This window comes from Pagrus major, chromosome 9, assembly GCF_040436345.1.
Source record: "Pagrus major chromosome 9, Pma_NU_1.0".
Classification (NCBI taxonomy): Eukaryota; Metazoa; Chordata; class Actinopteri; order Spariformes; family Sparidae; genus Pagrus; species Pagrus major.
In genome coordinates, this window is record NC_133223.1 from 9933697 (window position 1) to 9951992 (window position 18296).

The following is an 18296-nucleotide window of genomic DNA, read 5'->3' on the forward strand; positions in this document are numbered from 1 at the left end:
CAAACACCCAGCCCTGACAAAATTACAACACACATAACATGTTGCATGTCTTTACACACTCACGTACCATTAATGTAGTGTTGTGTTTCTGTCCCCTGGATTAATGTACATCTGGTCTTCACTGTCCTTTTAGCTCTGCTGGATGTCCTTCTTCACTTCTTCTGCTGTCTGGTTGGCAGATGTATCAGAGTGTGTCCGCTACCAAAAACAAGGTTTAGCACTTACAAACAAGCACTTATACACTGAACCTCAACTCTGAGCTAACAACTGAAAAGCAGCATCGAGCTGCAGGGTTGGTGATCATTCTCTTCACATGACGATTTAATAGAAAAATATCACATCAGCAGCAGAAGATGGAAGAAGATACTGACAGGCAGGTCAGATTAGTGAATGCTAGACTTTGCCCAGTTTGCCATTCTGCTGAGAGTTCAAAAACCTAGTTATAATTTATAACATCATTTATAAGGTTTTATAAGGTTTATAGTTTGGTTGATGGTGAGGTAATACATTTGAAGTCAATTCAAAATAAAACAGTGCTTTCACAGAGGGGTTAAAAATACAGTCTTACTATAAAACTTGTAAGAAGAAGAAACTGATATAAATGATTAAGTGTAGAAAAGAGAATAATAAGGTGAGGTCGAGGAGGAACAAGTTGTTCTACCTGTTTTTTAAAGTCTTTAATGTGACACAATGCTGCCCTCTTGTGTTGAACTTTAAAGTTTTCATTTGTATATAGGATTTGTACATCATCATTAAAGAGCTGCTTCTTGATTTTAAACCACTCTCTAAATGAATAAACTCAGATAATCCATCCTAAAGGTCTTCAGGACTGGTTGAAGCAGCATCATTGTGTGTCAGCTGTGTCACTGAGGTGTGTAGTGTCTCTTGCGTCAGCTCAGCCTCAGTCTCCTCAGTCTGAGCACTATAACAGGTGTGAGTCTCCCTGTGAGGTCTCCACAGTCTGAAGGGGGAAATCCAATAATAGTACATGCTGGCTGTCATCAGCCCACCAGCACCCAGAGTGGTGTGATGTGTGGCTTCAACATGACGACATCTGGAAAACAGATCAGTCTGTGAGCTCAGATCCAGAGATACTTTACACTTGTTTTGTACAGTAACAGCTTTAGTTCAATGTGTAGCCATAATCTTCTTTAAAAAGAGATGCCCATAAACCATTTAACACAACACAGGAGATGTCCTTCACAGGGCCACATACTCTCACACATCAATAAATGCATGTAACTGGTGTTGTCTGACAAAGTGAGTGCAGGTAGAAGAAGCATTTACAGAAGTAAGGAACAAGGAACAAGTACAAGATAAATGTATTGATACATGCAGGTGTTAGCTCATTTTTTTAAAAAAAAAAAACTATAAATGATGATTTGATTAAAAAAAAATAAAGAAGTGTATCCTTTATATAATAATATTAACAGAAGGAGGAGAAGGAAAGAGCAGGTAATATACAGTTAATATACAATATATACAGAACATCCTCCATGCAGTGAAACTATCTTGTGCAGTTCCTGCTTTTATTCTGCTCAATCCTATTGTCTCAATTTTAAATGAAATACATTTGTGCAGTTTGTATCTTATATACACTGTGTGTGTGTGTGTGTTGTGAAATTGTCCGTCTCAGTCATACCTGTATGTGAATAGACTATAGGTACTATTATTACTTTACTTTATGTGATTCTATTCTCGTCTTGTTTTATTTCAATGCATCATTCATCACTGATGTCCCTCAGCTGCTGACTCATGAGCTGCTGTAACAGGTGAATTTGCTCATCTTAAACTACAATCACATCGACTTTTGCTCAGGTGGGGTCAGTGTCACAGATTAACTGATGAGTGAAGACGTCATTAAGTGGGACTCCTCTGTAAAACAAACATGACTGAATTAAAATGTCCGTCGTGTTTTTATGACAGAAGTGACACCTACTGTTTAAAAACCTGATAATAATCTGGTGGGTGTCTGGAGTGAAGATGTTCTAGAGAGCTCCTGTGTTTGGACAACTGTCACAGATATAAACAGAGCCTTGAGATGAAGACAGCTTTCACTTCAGTACCAGATGGCAGCAGATGGAGCTGTAGTGCAACAGAAACAATGAACACCTCACTCACCTGATTCCTTACAGCCCTCCACAGTTGAACTGTTCGAACACTGTCCTTGCAGGTCTCTCCTCCCTGTCACAGCAGAATTGATTTCAGATCAATTCAAGGAATATTTCTCCACGTTTTTAATGTGTTGATCAGCTGCTGTCTTCACAGTCCCATCCTTCTTCTTGTGCTCAGACTAACAACCACCAACATGTTTCCCATGGTGCTCCAGAGCCGTGCTCCTGCGAGGTGAGGGCTACGTGGGCCGCGTCCCCTCACGTCGCCCCTCTCACAGTGCCAGCACTAGTGGCTCTAATCCGCCGTGGCGTACCTGGCAGATCGCTCTGGCGACACCGGCTCACAGCGCTGTTGGCGTTGTTGCAGCCTGGCCCGGCCTGCACACCAGCATCCCCTCTAATCCCTCCCAAAGGCCCCGGAGCCTGCAGGGAAGTAGGGCACTGGAGGTGAAGCTGAATCACAGCCTGACTGGGCTCAGTGCATCTCTGCTGCTAAAACTCTATTCATTTATGCAAGCTGCTGTAAAACTGAGTGTACTTAGCAGTAAGCAGCCCAGTCAGAGGGATGAAATGTTGGCAGTTAATATTATGTCATAGGCTAAGTACCATATTGACATATCTACAATATGTTTAACATCAGGCTCACATTACATAATGACCTGACTGTCATATGGTGAGGTAGAGGGATGACGGTGAAGACTCAAGACATCTTTTAGTCGTGTTTGTGGTGACAAAACCAGGTATTTCGAGCCACAGCGTGACGTTTTCATAACCCTAACCCTAACCAAGTGGATTTTGTACCTAAACCCAACCAGACTTTAAGCAGTGTTGTCACAACATGAAACTGAAACTGAAGAAAAGGGGTTTTATCATCCTGAATTGGACTTGTGGTTCTGCATCTTCCTCTGCTGTTGTTGATGTATTTCTTCCGTCACCTGTAACTATGAAGCAAGATTAGGCTAGCCAGCTAGGTTTGGGCTCAGCTCAGGTTTGTAGTTTCATGAAGAAAGTCACTTGTCACGGGGGGGTAGATCACCATGGTAACCTCCCCTGCTTTGTCGACAGCAGAATCATCTGGGAGACAATGACACTTAGAGCTGCATTGTAACTGTGCTAAGGTTCCTCACAGTGAGGATGTGAAGCTCTGAATAACACGAGGCACCTTTGTGATTATGATTGAGATAAACTAGAAGAAAAATCTGCACACTGTTAATCGTCTACCATGATTGTTTGTTTCTTCACATTAAACTGCTCATATCTGGATTAGAAGACCCAGTCAACAGAGCCAGATGACAACCAGCTTTATGACACTGGTGATCAGGATCACAGAGGTTAGGTGAAGTGAGGGACTAACTTTAACTCCTCTTCTTTTCCTTCACTGTTCCTCTTTTTGTTCTTCATGGCTGTTACATAACATTTCCTCACAAGATACTTTTCTGTTTGTTGGATAACACACAGACCACAAACCACAGAGAATTCCTGAGGTCAATGAACTGCCCCCTCCTCCTCCTCCTCCTCCATTCATTATCATTCCCTGCCAGGTCAAAGGTCAGCTGGTGGAGAGGGGACTGGGGTGAGCGGTGTGAATGGAGAGCCTGGGGACAGTCTCCGTTAGTTAGGGATTAAGTTGCTGCCGTGTGGAGGAAGGCGGAGGCGTCGCAGAGTCACACAGACAATCATCAATGAACAGATTTACCAATGGGAGGAAAAACTCTCAGGGAGTCATGATAAGCTCCTGGAAACACACTGACATGCACAACCACTTATGAGTATTAATGTTAAGGACATTTCAGCGAAATGCATCACTTGATTAACTCCTGAACCTAAGCAATGCTGCAAAATCCACATTCTCTCAGGAGGTGTGGCTAAAATACTAAAGATTTAAAAAATTAGAAATGTTCCAATGAATGCTGTTTCATCTTAATAATATTGTCAACCAAATACAGACAGACATCTCTTAATGTTGTCCAAGATAATGCCATGATTATTATCAGGAAACATTTCCTCTTCAGTGTTGGTGCAGATGTTTCGACAGATACATATATTAACAGAGGTGAAACATTCTGATTACAATGTTCTGAAAAGTTGATGAGGATGTTGAGTAGAACGCAGACGTCATGAAGAACATACCTGTAAAGTTGTAACAACAGTGATAGAACATCTTGAAGCTGTTTTAAGGATGTACTCTAGTGCACACAGACTGCAGACTGGAGACTTGGACTGGACTCTGACCAAATTCACGACTCGGACTGCAATGTAAAGACATACTGATGCTTAGCAGGTACTGTGTTCACCATGTTTGCCATCTCAGTTTAGCAAGTTAGCATGCTAACCCACATTAAATACAAAGCAAAGCTGAGGCTGATGGGAGTGTCAGTATCGTCTTTGACAAACTATTGGACAAATTAACATTTTGACATGATGATGAAGCTAGAAGAGAGATTAGAGGATTTTACAATTCTTCCTGTGAGGAAAATTATAATCCATCCAATAATTATTAAAACAACGTACTTGAAACAAAACATGTCGACCCTTCGGCGGGGCCAGAGGAAAAGTCAGAGAGTCACTAAAGTCATCTGGATTCAGTCTGTGGAATCATCAAAGAACCTGATGGTTTGTTAGGAAAGGAAAAGGAGTTCAGGCACTTTACAAAAATAGGTGGCAGGTGAATGGACGAAGCATCTGAGTATCACCATCTGTAATGGGCTAACTTCAGCCAATCAGATGTCGAGCCACATGACGCAGTAGAGAGCGCCACCACCAGTAAGTGAATCAAACTGTTACCAAAGTCAGTCGAGAGAATATTGAAAGCATCGTTTCTAATGAGAGAAGCCTTCAGCTGTTCTCTGCTCTTCTTTCAATGAAATAAACTCTCTGGCTCCGATAAGAGCAGCCGTTGTTGTTTTCAAACAGTCGCTTCCCTCACTGGTCGTCACACCTAAACCCCGCCCACAGCTACCACTTCCGCTCAGACGCTGATTGGTCCCAACAGCCAAAAACGCATCGCTTTGAGTCCGGCAGGATGGATTCAGTAGATCACGTGTTCACGTCATGTCACAGACCCAGCTGCCTCGCGAGGTACACCAGGAAAGTCTGCACCAGATTTCATGGAAATCCATCCAGTAGTTGTCCGTGTTTCAGCCTGGTACAATGGTTGGCATGCTGGGTCGCTGCTTCAGCTTGGCCTGGCTGTAACCACGTGGCAGCTGACCGAACTGTGGGGTGAACAGGCCGCTCGGAGAGCACTGACTGACTGACTGTGTTGTCAATATCAACAGGTTGTCATGAAGCAGTAGAGAGTACACAGTCAGCACAGATGATGATGATGTTGAGTGTGCAGGTCCTGTGTGAGCTCTGCTCCGTCCTGACCCCTCAGAGCGGCGGCAGTTTGCTTTACAGTCGGTCCAGGGATCACAGCCAGAGAGCACAAATCACAAATATGAACTCTAACGTACTAACTGTTCCTCCAGAGGCCTCACTACGGCCAAGATGAAAGCTGCTGTTTATGGTGGCGTCTCTTCAAACGTTTGTCTTTGGTCAGCTACCGTGACATCTCATCTCCTCAATCCCAGTCCTTCAAAATCCACATTCCTGTGTTCGGAGTCGGGGCGTTTTTAAAGAATGTGGCGACTCCGTTTAATGAAGCCAAGCCATGGCTCCACTAATTAGTCAAGTCCAGTAATGGCCGGAATTCCCCGTCAGACAAAGCAGCCAAATACCTGATGGCTACCAATCATGTTCCCTCCATGGGAAAAAATGCCCACAGTTATTTTGCTGACTGTCATGTCCCCAATTAGGAGGGACAGTTGAGGGGAGATCACTCCACAGCACATTGATTATAGGTGAACTACAGGGCAACGGACAAGTCTTCATTTTCTATCTGCCATGTGTGGTAGAAGACAAACCGCTGTGGTCAACTCCTGTCATATCCAGATCATCAAAACTCTGTGCCTTCCTGCGTCAGTACAGTTCTTCTTCATATAAGACCTCTGGTAATAAATCTTTCTTATGTCATGGTTTCATTCTTGATCTCTTCATGATCACAACATGATTCTGATCCCCTGCCCATATGGTTTCTTAAAATCAGCCCAGAAATCACTGCCTCATTTGGTTAGCTGCTCGTTCTTGGTGATTTTAATGTACACGTCTACTGGGCCGGGAGCTTTTAGAACCTTTTAGAGTCTTTTAACTTATCACGTGGTCGGACTGGTCTTACTCACACGAAAGCTCCTGGTCTAGTGTTATCTCATGGTATAGTGTCCAGACATCAAATGTGTACATCCCTTTCTCTCTGGCTACCAGTGTCTTATGTTTAATATTGTGTTACCTTGTGTTACTCGTCACACTGTCCCCAAAAGGAGATCTAGAATTTTTAAGTCATCCTCTGCTGCTAAATTTAACACTGCGTTCAACTTCCACATTAGTCAGTCTGACCTGCCTTCTCTCTAAGTCCCCAGCTACTTCAGGCATTTAGGAGAATGCTGCAGCACAGTTTTGCTGTGAAGCTCCAGAAATGATTTTCTGAGGTGTGATCTTTAAGTGCCAACCATGTCTGCCCACGGTGCCTCTCCTCCAGCACTGAATCAACTAATAGTAGACCTCCAAAGGAGTCATGTCAGGGCTGCATCAGTCCTCAGTTTCATGCACACTTTGTCATGACTCCCAGCATGACTTGGAACTCTCATTCAATCTGAACCGTCCTGATTTCTGAGCAGCGATGCAACACGGGGACATCAGCCTCTTTTGACTTACTGAGCCCAGTGAAAGAAGGTGACCACCACCCTCCAGCTGGTCCTGTAGTCCTCCATCCTTCTCATGTGGTCTGCATCCCCACTGTCGTCATGGTAATCCTGGATGTAGAGACCTGGTGCTGTGGGCAGGTTGGTGCAGCCTGTGTAAAGATAGAAAGTACAACAGAGTGAGTGGAATCAACAGTCTTTGAATTACTGCTGAGTGAGACTTGACATTAATAATAAGAATAAAAATAAGAATAAGAATAATAATACTATGTCTGAAAAGTTTTTGATCATATCAACAAGGTTTTCTAACTGTTGGCCAGGGAATCAGAAAACGTAGACGGGACTAAGGTTAGTAAGTCTGGTACTCAACTACCACATGACGTGCTTTACACTACATGCGCCGTTACGCACAGTCAATCTTGGATACATGAATTAGATCATGCACAACCAACCGGAGGAGTTATCGAAAATAAGCGCAGTAACCTCTAATCTGCATGTCACAGCAGATTGTAACTCATCATTATCACAGTTCATGAGCTGCATGTCACGGGGCTGAACAGGAGATGGTGCCGCCCGAGACGCAGGGCGCGCACATGCAGTCCCACACAGCTGCGTGATAAACAGCTGTTCCCTTCAAAATAATTTTAAAAAACGGTGCTAACGAGCGAATAACATCAATGTTGTGAAAAATATTAACATGTCACATACAAGCTGTGTGATGACTGAACACAACAGTCGGACACAGTTGTGTTGTTCTGAACAACACTGATCTGTCGGTGTGTTATAAGAAATATCCGGGGGAAGAAAATATGATCTAATGTGAAAGATTTTAAACTAAAAGGTCTAAATGTTTCTGCACCAGCTCCGGACACAATAACTCAAGCTTCATCCATCAAAACAAACGAGCCCAGCGGCCCACAGGCTCACAGAGGAACGTGCCCTGTTAGATCACAGCTGTGCGTCCTGACGTCGTTGGGAGCTGACAGTTCATCGTCTCCATGGTGCACAAGTAAAACACAGATTTAGCATAAACTATATATAACAGTAATTAGGAGTTAAAACATCTGGTCAGTCCTGTAAGTGTCTGTGTGGCAGTTTTACTTGTATTAATCTATTATTTAATACATTCACGCGCATCACGTTCAGTGGCTGTTGGTCAGCTGGTTATTCTCACACAGCCTCCACATGAACCTTCAGAGCAGCATAATGATGACAGAAGCTGCAGCAGGAGGGAGGCTTTCCTGAGCTGCTCCCTGGCATCAGTAAAAACACAAACTCAGTCTCATCATTTAAATCACTTTGAAAACACACTTGTCTTAAAGCTGCCTCTCAGTGACTTGATCTGCTTTATTATTGTGTGTTTTACTCTCTGATGTGTTTTCTGTTTTTAATGCTAAGAGCTTGTTTAATTCGCTTTGTGTGTTTTTCAGATTTGTAAAGCACTTTGTTATTATTACTTATATCACTTATTGTTATTATTTTCTTCATATACATTCAGAATGACCACATTAAATGCTAATACGAGCAGATAATGATAGAATTGAAAGACCTAACTTGAGTCAGTGGATTAAGGAGAAGTGTTTTGGCTGACATCTCATCTCATCTCTTTGGTCCAGACTGAAATATCCAAGCAACTATTGGATTTTACTGGGTCATTCATGGTCCTCAGAGGATGTATCCTGATGACTGGTGAACCTCTGACTCTTTTGTTAGCATCACCATGAGGTCTGAGTGAAATGTCTCAACAACTATGGGATGGACTTCCATTAAAAGCAGTTTCCACTCTCCCATCATTAATTTGTGTGACTGTGATTAGATTTTATTAGTTTTATGTTTTGTATGTTGTAGTGTCACTTTCTCTCATTCATTAATAAATTGCTTCCCGCTGGCTGAGATGCTGTTATGTGATGAGTTGAGTCTACATTCCACACAATGACACCAATTACTGACGCTGACGCAGCAGTGTGACGCGCACAGCACAAATGTCTTTTGATCATGGCAACAAAAGGACAAACGACTTGTATAAGAGGATGGATGTCTTAGTGTGTGTGTGTGTGTGCATTGAGTCAGAGCAGAGCCACACCAGCAGCCTGTCACCAGTCCACAGTCCTCCACCTCCATGTGGCTGCTTGTCTTTCCGATTCCAGTAAGTGCTGCGATGCTTCAAGCCATCTTTAATGTGTTGTCCATTGTTTTTCTGTTGTTTTCCCTGACTGTGTCTCTCTTCCCTCTGCCCAGTCTCCTGTCCCTCTCCTCTTCAGCCCTGCCTGCTACCTGCCCACGAACCTTTTCATAATAAACACCTTGTAGCTGTCATTTCCCTGCCTCCTTGCCATTGAGTGCCTGCGCTGAAGTTTACTTGCTCCAGCCCCGTAAAAAAAAAAAAGTCGAATTGTATTTAAAATTGGAATGAGAACATGAAAAGTACATGTTTCATTCCACGGTCAGTTAGGAATAATATGAAATGTCTGCTATGACTTCCAACATAAAGCTTACAGGAAAAGGTTTCAGCTGACAGTCACAGTTTGGTTAGGTTTAAGACAAGATCATGTTATTTAAGTTAACACACCTATGTAAACTTTTGGTTTCACATTGACACAAACCCCAGCGACCCACCCGACCTCCTCCCCTCCCTACCCGGACTTTCCTGTGCTGCACTGTGTTTGCTTTTCTTGCCTATAAGCAGAAGTTGACGCTGACACGGACTGATCCAGTGGATATGCAGGTCTAAGCCTATCACATGCTTTGTGTGACCGGGCTGGTTAATACAGGTGTTTGTATGTCAACTCATGGTGATGACGGGAGTCCAGGACGGTAATGTGGCTGACCATTAAATGTCAGGTAACACACAGGACAGAGTCTGAACAGCTGGGATTTTTTCATTTTAGCACCAAAGATAGTCATGAACCTTGATGGAGCTCAAAGCACTCACTCACACATGTTGCAGACACACACACACACACACACACACACACAAACACCCCTTTCATTTATGTTGCCTAATTCACTTTGCCCTACCATTAAAGTTAATTATTATTCATCATTATTAATGATCCTCTTATGGAGGCTTAAATACATAGTCACAGTATCCGCTTTAGCAGCAGTGTTGTGTGCATGGGTGATGCAGGACACACCCTCTAATCATTACAACACACACCACAGTTATCACAGTTAGGAGGAGCAATGACAGCATCTTGTCTTGTCCCGTAAGTTCATCACATGCACAGGAGTTAAATCATGAGTCCAACTAACATGTCAGCACTGTCAGTGAACACACTGAGGCCTCTCTGCTGCAGGGCCATTTAAAGGCTCAGTTCACCACATTAGCTATGACTCAAATTTGTATTTTAAACTCAGAACAGTCTGGACCCCATCTGAGGAGAATTATAAGCTACTGTTAGGTTTTTACAGAAAGTGTATGAAACCCAAAACAGTCACACACCCTGTCAGTGTGTAACATTTAGATGAACTTTAAAGAAATTAAATGATTCCTTTTTGCTCGGGACCTCCGGAAACGACCTCAAGGACCCCTGGAGGTCCCGGACCCCACTGTGAGAACCACTGATTTAAAGCTATAGGTTATAACATATTCATGATAATTTAATATTGTGTCTTTGTTTTCCTGTTTCTATAAGTACAACCCACAACAACACGCATAACATTATAGAGAACGTGCATGCGTGCTGTGCCGTGCTGTGCTGTGCTGTGCTGTGCTTTGCGCGCATATGTGGGTGTTTTTCCTTCGCCCTGCCCGGTTTGGGATTTGCTGCTCAGTGACATGCCTCCCTCCGCCTGGCTCCTTATAGCCCCGGGGCTGCAGGAATCCCGGACGAGTGGTACGGACATCGCCGACGGAGACCGCGAACACGGCGCGCAGCGTTCCCCTTTAAACAGGTCTTATGACCACAGCCAGCCTCACAGAGACACGACCCGAGGACCGGACCACAGACTGACAGCTCAGGACTGAGTCAGGGACATCAGCCGGGGACACACAGGACACAGCGGCCCTGCACAGGCTGGATGGTCTGGCGGCAGTCTGACAGAACAGCTGGAGTCAAACGGATACTACCTCACCTGTCCGCAGGTAGGAGCACAGCTGCGCCTGTCAGCGCTTCACTGAGCTCACACATCAAACCACACAACATCATAATAATCCGAGATTGTCTCTGCGATTCACTGAGGAGACACAGATGATCACAACATCCATGAACCGGTCGTCAGGTGTGAGTCATGTGTTAACCAAGCGCTCCAGTGCTCTGGACTGCTGTCACACAGATTTAGAGTCTCAGTGGGAATATTCCTGCTTCAAGGTTACATGAGAAACAGTTCAAAGTCTTAAACTTCAGGATGCCTGGAGGTACACCTGAAGTATCCTCAGCAATGTACACTACAAGTGTCAACGTTCTGATTATGTGAGTGTTAGATGATGTAATATTATAATTGTTACATTACAACATTCAGGCAACATGTCAGTGTTGAGCTCGTTTCATAAGTACTGCAGAGAATCCACTCACTCAAGTTAAATACCTAGAAAATGAACTGAAGTATGATACTCTGGTAAATGTACTTAGTTACTTTCCTCCACTCTTCTTGTGATATGTCTACAGGCTAATATTTCTGGATTTCTGCTTTGGGATATTTGCATCATATGACAGTAGATGATGAACCATCACAGAGATCATATAGTACCTACACATATCTGTCATATATATATAGTTGAACTGGCCTCAGTCTGTGTCCACCACCATATCTAACTTTCTGATATAATGACAGAATGTCATAAATCTGTTTATAATGTAGCTGCTGCAGCTTCTTTCGTTATTGACAGTCATGTTAAGTGATCTACTGTGTGTAACACTTTCACTTTTAATGCATCATTTAAATTTGATTTGCAGTTGAAGAAATGTATTTGAGAAGTTTAAATAATATAATACGAACCTGGAGCCATGTCTCTATATTTTCATATTGGGAGTTATAAATGATGCTCCATAAACCTGTTATGGTTGAAATGATTATTTCCCAGGTTTCTTTATATGTCATGTACAGCAAATGTTTGCAAAACCCACATATGAAGTGATGAAAACTGATGTTTAATGCATCACATCATCACACACTGGCTGACCTCACTGACCTCACTGTTTTTTTTATTATTTTCTGCTGACAGGATTTAGTTTTTCGGCCTCCTGTTGCACCCTGTGGACACTCTCCTCCTGCAGCACTGAGGCCATGTGTCGCCTGCCGGTGACTTCACTCTTCATTTGCTTCTGGTTGGTGGAGAGGAGCCACTGCGACGGCAGCCTTCAGGACAGCATGGGAGAGCTGCACAGCAGGTTCGCCGTCAGCCTCTACCAGACGCTCACCGAGACAGAGAACAACTCCAACCTGATCGTGTCACCAGTGAGCGTGTCCTTGTCTCTGGGGCTGCTGCAGCTCGGCGCCCGGGGCAACACGCTGGCTCAGCTGGAGGGGACGCTGGGATACAACGTGAACGGTACGAGTCATTTGACATGGAGATGAATTCAGGTGGCTGCTCCTCCTGCTGTGAGAGCTGTTGGTGGCCCTCAGTGCTGTTGGTACCAGGTGGTGTGGAGCGGTGCTGCTGCTGCTGCTGCGTTTGGCCCTGCAGAGCACAGTGGTGTCTGGAGCCATAATACCTGCCTCCACACCAGCTCTAATCTCATTAACCTCTCCTGCAGCCCGGCCTCAGCCTCGGGGTCGAGAGGTCATTGTGTTTATTACAAACAAAATGAGAGCTGGAGCTACTGTTTGCGTTTCCTCCAGGATGAGATGTCACATGTCAGTCAGAGATAGAAGCTGATGATATTGGGCTCTAATTAGAGCCGCAACGATTCTCTTCATTATCGATGAATCAGCTGTTTTTTCGTGATTAATTTAGTCCATGAAATATCAGAAAAGCCCAAACTGACGTCATCAAATGTCTTCTTTTGTCCGACCAAGAGTGCAGAACCCAAAGACCATTCATTTACGATTGTCAAAATTATTATAACTATTATTGACTCATTGTTGCAACAGTAATTTAGCAGAATACCTCGACTCATTTTAAACTAACCTGAGCAGAAACATCACAGTCATGTCAGGCTGCAGCTGTTATTTTCATGTCACACAGTTACTTTGGGCTCAAGGTGACTTCTTAACATAACTCCTGTCTGACCAGAAGTCCGATTTTCAGTTTAATGATATAAAACAGTGGAAGGCTGAATATTGACACACTTTGGAAGCTGGAAGCAGCATGTGTTTAACATTTTTTACTTGATAAATACAACTGGATTGTAAAAATAAAAGCAGATTAATTAATTCATGAAGTGACTTTCAGCTCTAAAGTCATGAATCTGCATGTTGGTAAAACAGACTGAAGGCCATTTTTTGACAGACTATTTAAAGTCTACAGTCATGAGAGACTGACTTCAGTTGGGACAGACAGAACATGTTAAACGACCTTAAATTAATTCAAATGAGCGGCTGTTTGTGCTCAGCGCTGCAGGGAGGCGCTGCAACTTCAGTTAACTTAAGTAATCTAGAAGCCGCTGGACTGAATCCATTTCAGTCTGTTGTGGACATTCTTACAAGTCATTTTCTTGCACTTTGTGAAAGTGGCGTGAATGAATGGTCTTTGACGTGGCTGATGATCAGACCTTGACTGACAGCAAATGACTGTTAGAAACTTAAAATGCTTCTAAACGAGGTGAACAATTTCCATTATTTCAGTGGTTTGCAGCTCTGTGGTGAAAAGTTCAAACTGAGGCCGTCCCTTTAAATAAACGTCCTCAAGCTAACACTACCTTGTCTCACCCGTCCTCTGTGTCTCCCTCTCATGCAGATGTCCAGGTACAAGACTTCCTGTTGCATTCACAGAGTGATGTGAGCAACATCAGCCAGGGGATGTGGCTGCAGCAGACCTGCACGTTGTTCATCCAGAGCGGCGTCCAGCTCCTGACTGAATTCACTCAACATGCAGCAGCCTGGGCCAACACCAGCGTAGTCCGAGCCAACTTCAGTCATCCCAACCACACCCGCAGCCAGCTGGAGCGAGCAAGAAACAACCACGGTGAGCAGGGCGGCTTTATCGAGCAGTGAGAGCTCCACCCATCAATGATAATTATCAGCTCTGCAGCCCTGTGATGCTTTTTAAGGGCACACTCACACTCGGCTCATCAGCCTTATTTAGCTCCTTGTTTTGGACTTTTGCACATTGACTGTTCGGCTCAGTCTCACTGCTCTGATCAACCTCATCTCCAGCAGCAGCTCTAATAAACCCACTATGATCCCTGCAGCAAACAGCTGGTAGTACCTACAGACCCACATATTTTCTCTCAGAATTAACTGGAGAGCAGACAGGAGACTCCAGCTCTGCTTCTGCAGCAGCTTCCTGTCAGCCAGAACAACTTTAAAGAACTTTTCTTACCTTTTCTTTTCAGTCCGTACAGCAGCTGCCCTTACGTACTGCATACAGTTGGTACATACTAGGTCATTATAACATTGCATTTTGAACATCTTGCTCATACGGTTACACCCCGCCTTTCCGAAACCCCACTGTTCCGAAAATAGACTTCCATTCTTCGTAATGGCGGGGTTTCCCATTTTTTCTAAAGACCCCGCTATTCCGAAAAGGCTATTGGGGAACCCCCGACCCTAACCCTAACCCTATTGGGAAGTAATTGGAACTTGAAAGTCGGATTCGGAACAGCGGTGTTTCGGAGTGGAGGTGTTTCGGAATGGAAGGCCGTCCCCTGCTCATACACCCAAAGCAGTCCATAGTAATTATACATCAGAAGCAAAGAAATATGTTGAAGTTACACTTGTGGGTCAGAGAAGCCAGAAGAACTTGCAGACTTGCAGACTGCCAAATACGAGTGGATGCAGCCGGACATCCTGGTGTTTCTGGCATACTGCACTTGACAGACTATGTGCTGGGCACACTGAATCTTTGTCTAGCATAAATAGTTTGATAGCTGTTGTCACGCAGCCAGTGTGTCAGGGCTCTGCTGTAGTTCGCTGTAGAGCTCCTCTGCCCCCTTGTGACCACAAACATATGAACAAACAATGAAGGCAGCATTAACTTCTCTAATTCTAATTCTCAGAGGAGTATGTGATCGCTGACATGAAGCAACATGTTCTTGTTATCATTGTTGAAGATGTCTACAGGTCAGACAGAAGATTAGCTTTCTTATTCTGTTCATCACAACTGCAATGTGATGGGATCATTTACAGTTGTCTCTAAAGATACATGACAGTCAGTAGATTGTAGATTGTAGATCAGAGATTGCTGACTTCTCAAAGATGACTAAATGTTGCCCTTCCCTCGTTACCTCCCAGATGAGACGTGGCACCTCCAGGCAGGAAGCAGCAGCGGGGAGCTGTCGGGCTCAGGCGAGGTCCAGGCAGAGGCCCTGTGGTGGGGTCACCGGCTGCAGATGGCCCTGGTGAACACTGTGGCATTCAAGGGCGTCTGGCAGAAGCAGTTCCTGTTCACCAACACCCAGAACCTGCCCTTTACCCTGTCTGACGGGACCACCATCAAGGTGCCCATGATGTACCAGGCTACAGAGGTCAGCTTTGGTAAGAGACGCCATCCACCCATCCATCCATCCAGCCAACCACCCATCCATCCATCCATCCATCTATCCATCCAACCAACCACACACCCATCTATTCATCCATCCATCCATCAATCCATCCATCCATCTATTCATCCATCCATCATTGGAAAAAACGATAATTTAACATGAGCACAGCTGATGAAATCACCCACTGATCCAGTAAAGTTAATATTCAGTATCTAGTTTGAAGAAATGTTGGATCCCAACATGTCACTTCTATGTTGTAGCTTCACAAAGAAAAAGCTGTGCAGTATTTCACAGAAGATGACTGAATTTACCTCAGTTGATAGAAAATAATATACTCCTGGTTCAGGAATAAAGTGAGCACGAAACTTGGTAACAAGACAGCCATACAATGGCTCCGTTAGCTTTTGCTAGTGTAAACATGCTAACATGCTTACAATGACAATGCTAACATGCTGACGATTAGCTGCTATAATGTTCACATGCTAATATTTGCTTATAAGCACTAAACACCAGTAGGACTACAGCTGAGGATGACATGTCATCACTTTGTTGGACAAATTGATATTTTGACCTGAGGATGGCGCCAGATAAAATGTCAGGGCTTCACCAAAGTCTTTTCAGTTCACACTGAGGGAATGTGAATATTTCATGACAATCCGTGTAGTATTTCACTGAAAACTACAGAAAAAGTTGATGGATGTCCAACGTTATCAGACTCCATCTTATAGAAACCATGACTATCAGTACAGTCAGTATCAGTTTCAGTTGGGACCAATAAACCAACAAACACACCAGTATTGTGATTCTTAGAGCCAAGTAGCGAGCATGGCTAAAACTCAGTTTTCAGTGTAAATTTGATATCTTCTGGGTTTTGGCTAATGACCAGGTAGAACAAGCACTAAGCACTATTTTAGACATTTTAAGACTAATTGATTGGCCACCTGCCCAGTGTCAGCTGGGATCGGCTCCAGCCCACCCCCTGTGACCCTGTAAAGGATAAGCGGTTACAGACAATGAATGGATGGATGGACGGATGATTGACTAATCACAAAAGTAATGACACTCACACCTGAACTCATGTCCCTTGTTGGCAGGTCAGTTCAGGACAGCAGCAGATCAGCGTTACACTGTGTTGGAGCTGCCGTACCTGGGCCGCTCCCTCAGCCTGCAGGTGGTCCTGCCCAGCGAGAGGAAGACGCCGCTGTCCTCCCTTGAGTCCCAGCTCACTGCTCGTCAGCTGGCCTCCTGGGACACCGGCCTGCGCAGAACCAAGATGGACATTTTCTTACCCAGGTTAAAATCTGTGCACCTGTCACAGAGACTGTTAGCATTTTTATCAGCAAGGAGGGAGCTGATGTTCAAACCATGATCTGTCTGCTGTTCACAGGTTCAGAATGCACAATAAGTTCAACCTGAGGTCGGTGCTTCCTGCCATGGGCATCAGTGACGCCTTTAACCCCACAGCAGCTGATTTCACAGGAATATCAGGTCAGTACATCCATTCACTACAACGTGTGGAATTCTATAAAAGTAGTCTGTCAGGTTTTCACTGAATATACAATAAGTGTGGCTCTGCCGGCAGCTGACTCTGACACTGTTTGTTCCTGCAGTGGAGGAGAGCCTTTACATGTCTGATGCCGTCCATGAAGTGAGAATGGAGGTGACAGAAGACGGGACGAAGGCAGCTGCTGCTACGGGTAATAATGACAGGACTTATAGAGACATGTTACTTTATCATGATTCTACTTGCCTGCAAACATTGCTTGGAACAGAATAAAGACTTATGGCTAAAAATATATTATGTCTTAACTTTGCAGCGATGGTGCTACTCAAACGATCCCGTGCTCCTGTTTTCAAGGCGGACCGGCCGTTCTTGTTTCTTCTACGACAGATTAACACAGGTATTTATTTTACACTGAGAACACATCAAACTGCTTCCCACTCCAGTCGGCAGAGGGCGCTGTTTAGAATGAACATACCAGATAAGTCGTGTGAATTACTGTCATAGCATACAGAGAAGAATTAAATCCAACAGCTTACCAAAATGGCCAGCAACAATCTTAAAGGGTAACTCCACCACTTTTACACATTAAAGTGTGTTTACAGGTGCTGGGGAGTACGACTGCATATGTGAATGTTGTTGTAGTATAAAGCCTTTTGTGGCTCCACAGGAAGCTGCATGTAATCTGATAGAGTGCCTCCAGTGATGATAGTGTCAGCCACTGAGTGGGCTGACTTGCATTGTGGGTAATTGTAGGCACCAGGTTATGAAAAGCTGTCCACTGGTCTAACATTACACTCCTATAACACCTGTTGGACTCATTATGGACAGTTTGAAAACAAATCAAAAGCCATCTTCTTCTTTTTCAAAACCTGTTAGTCTACTTTACCCACAATGCAACTTGAGCACTGAGTGACATCACTGGAGGCAGATTACATGCAGCTTCCTCTGGAGCCTTTTCATGCCGTAGTATTCCTGTAAACACACTTTAATGTGTTGAACTGGTGGTGTTTTCCTTTAACTCTGCATGATTTGCAGTTAAAAGGTCCTATTTGTAGGATTTAAACATTTCTGATTTGGTAACTTCTAGTGGATAGTTTGATGAATGGGCTGAACTTCCACCTTAGAATTAAAAAGATTCTATGATCACAAATATTCTTCAGTGTCTTTTAGGAATTTAAGTTTACAAAAACACTGGTATGATCCTTTAAATCCAATCATTTTAAACTTTAACATTGTGTTCTTCATTTCAGGATCCATCTTGTTCATGGGCCGAGTGATGAACCCAGCGGACCAGGCACCCTAAGACCCAAACACCTCTCACACATACACTCCTACCCCAACCCCTATTTCACTA

The 18296-nt window shown here is 43.9% G+C and overlaps 1 protein-coding gene across 1 annotated transcript; it reads left to right on the plus strand.

Moving 5' to 3' along the window:
• Positions 1-12079: 12079 nt before the first annotated feature.
• Positions 12080-18245, plus strand: serpine3 (serpin peptidase inhibitor, clade E (nexin, plasminogen activator inhibitor type 1), member 3). The gene is made up of 8 exons (XM_073473965.1): positions 12080-12344; positions 13692-13919; positions 15188-15430; positions 16533-16731; positions 16826-16926; positions 17049-17135; positions 17256-17339; positions 18193-18245. The coding sequence occupies exons 1-8, from the start codon at positions 12080-12082 to the stop codon at positions 18243-18245; spliced, it is 1260 nt and encodes a 419-aa protein (XP_073330066.1).
• Positions 18246-18296: the final 51 nt, after the last annotated feature.

Bases quoted from the DNA above. Each gene is read 5' to 3' on its own strand.
- serpine3 (XM_073473965.1), top strand. From the start codon at position 12,080: ATGTGTCGCCTGCCGGTGACTTCACTCTTCATTTGCTTCTGGTTGGTG. The intron at 13,920-15,187 runs GTGAGCAGGGCG...GTTACCTCCCAG, and splicing joins GCGAGCAAGAAACAACCACG to ATGAGACGTGGCACCTCCAG. The intron at 15,431-16,532 runs GTAAGAGACGCC...CCTTGTTGGCAG, and splicing joins GGCTACAGAGGTCAGCTTTG to GTCAGTTCAGGACAGCAGCA.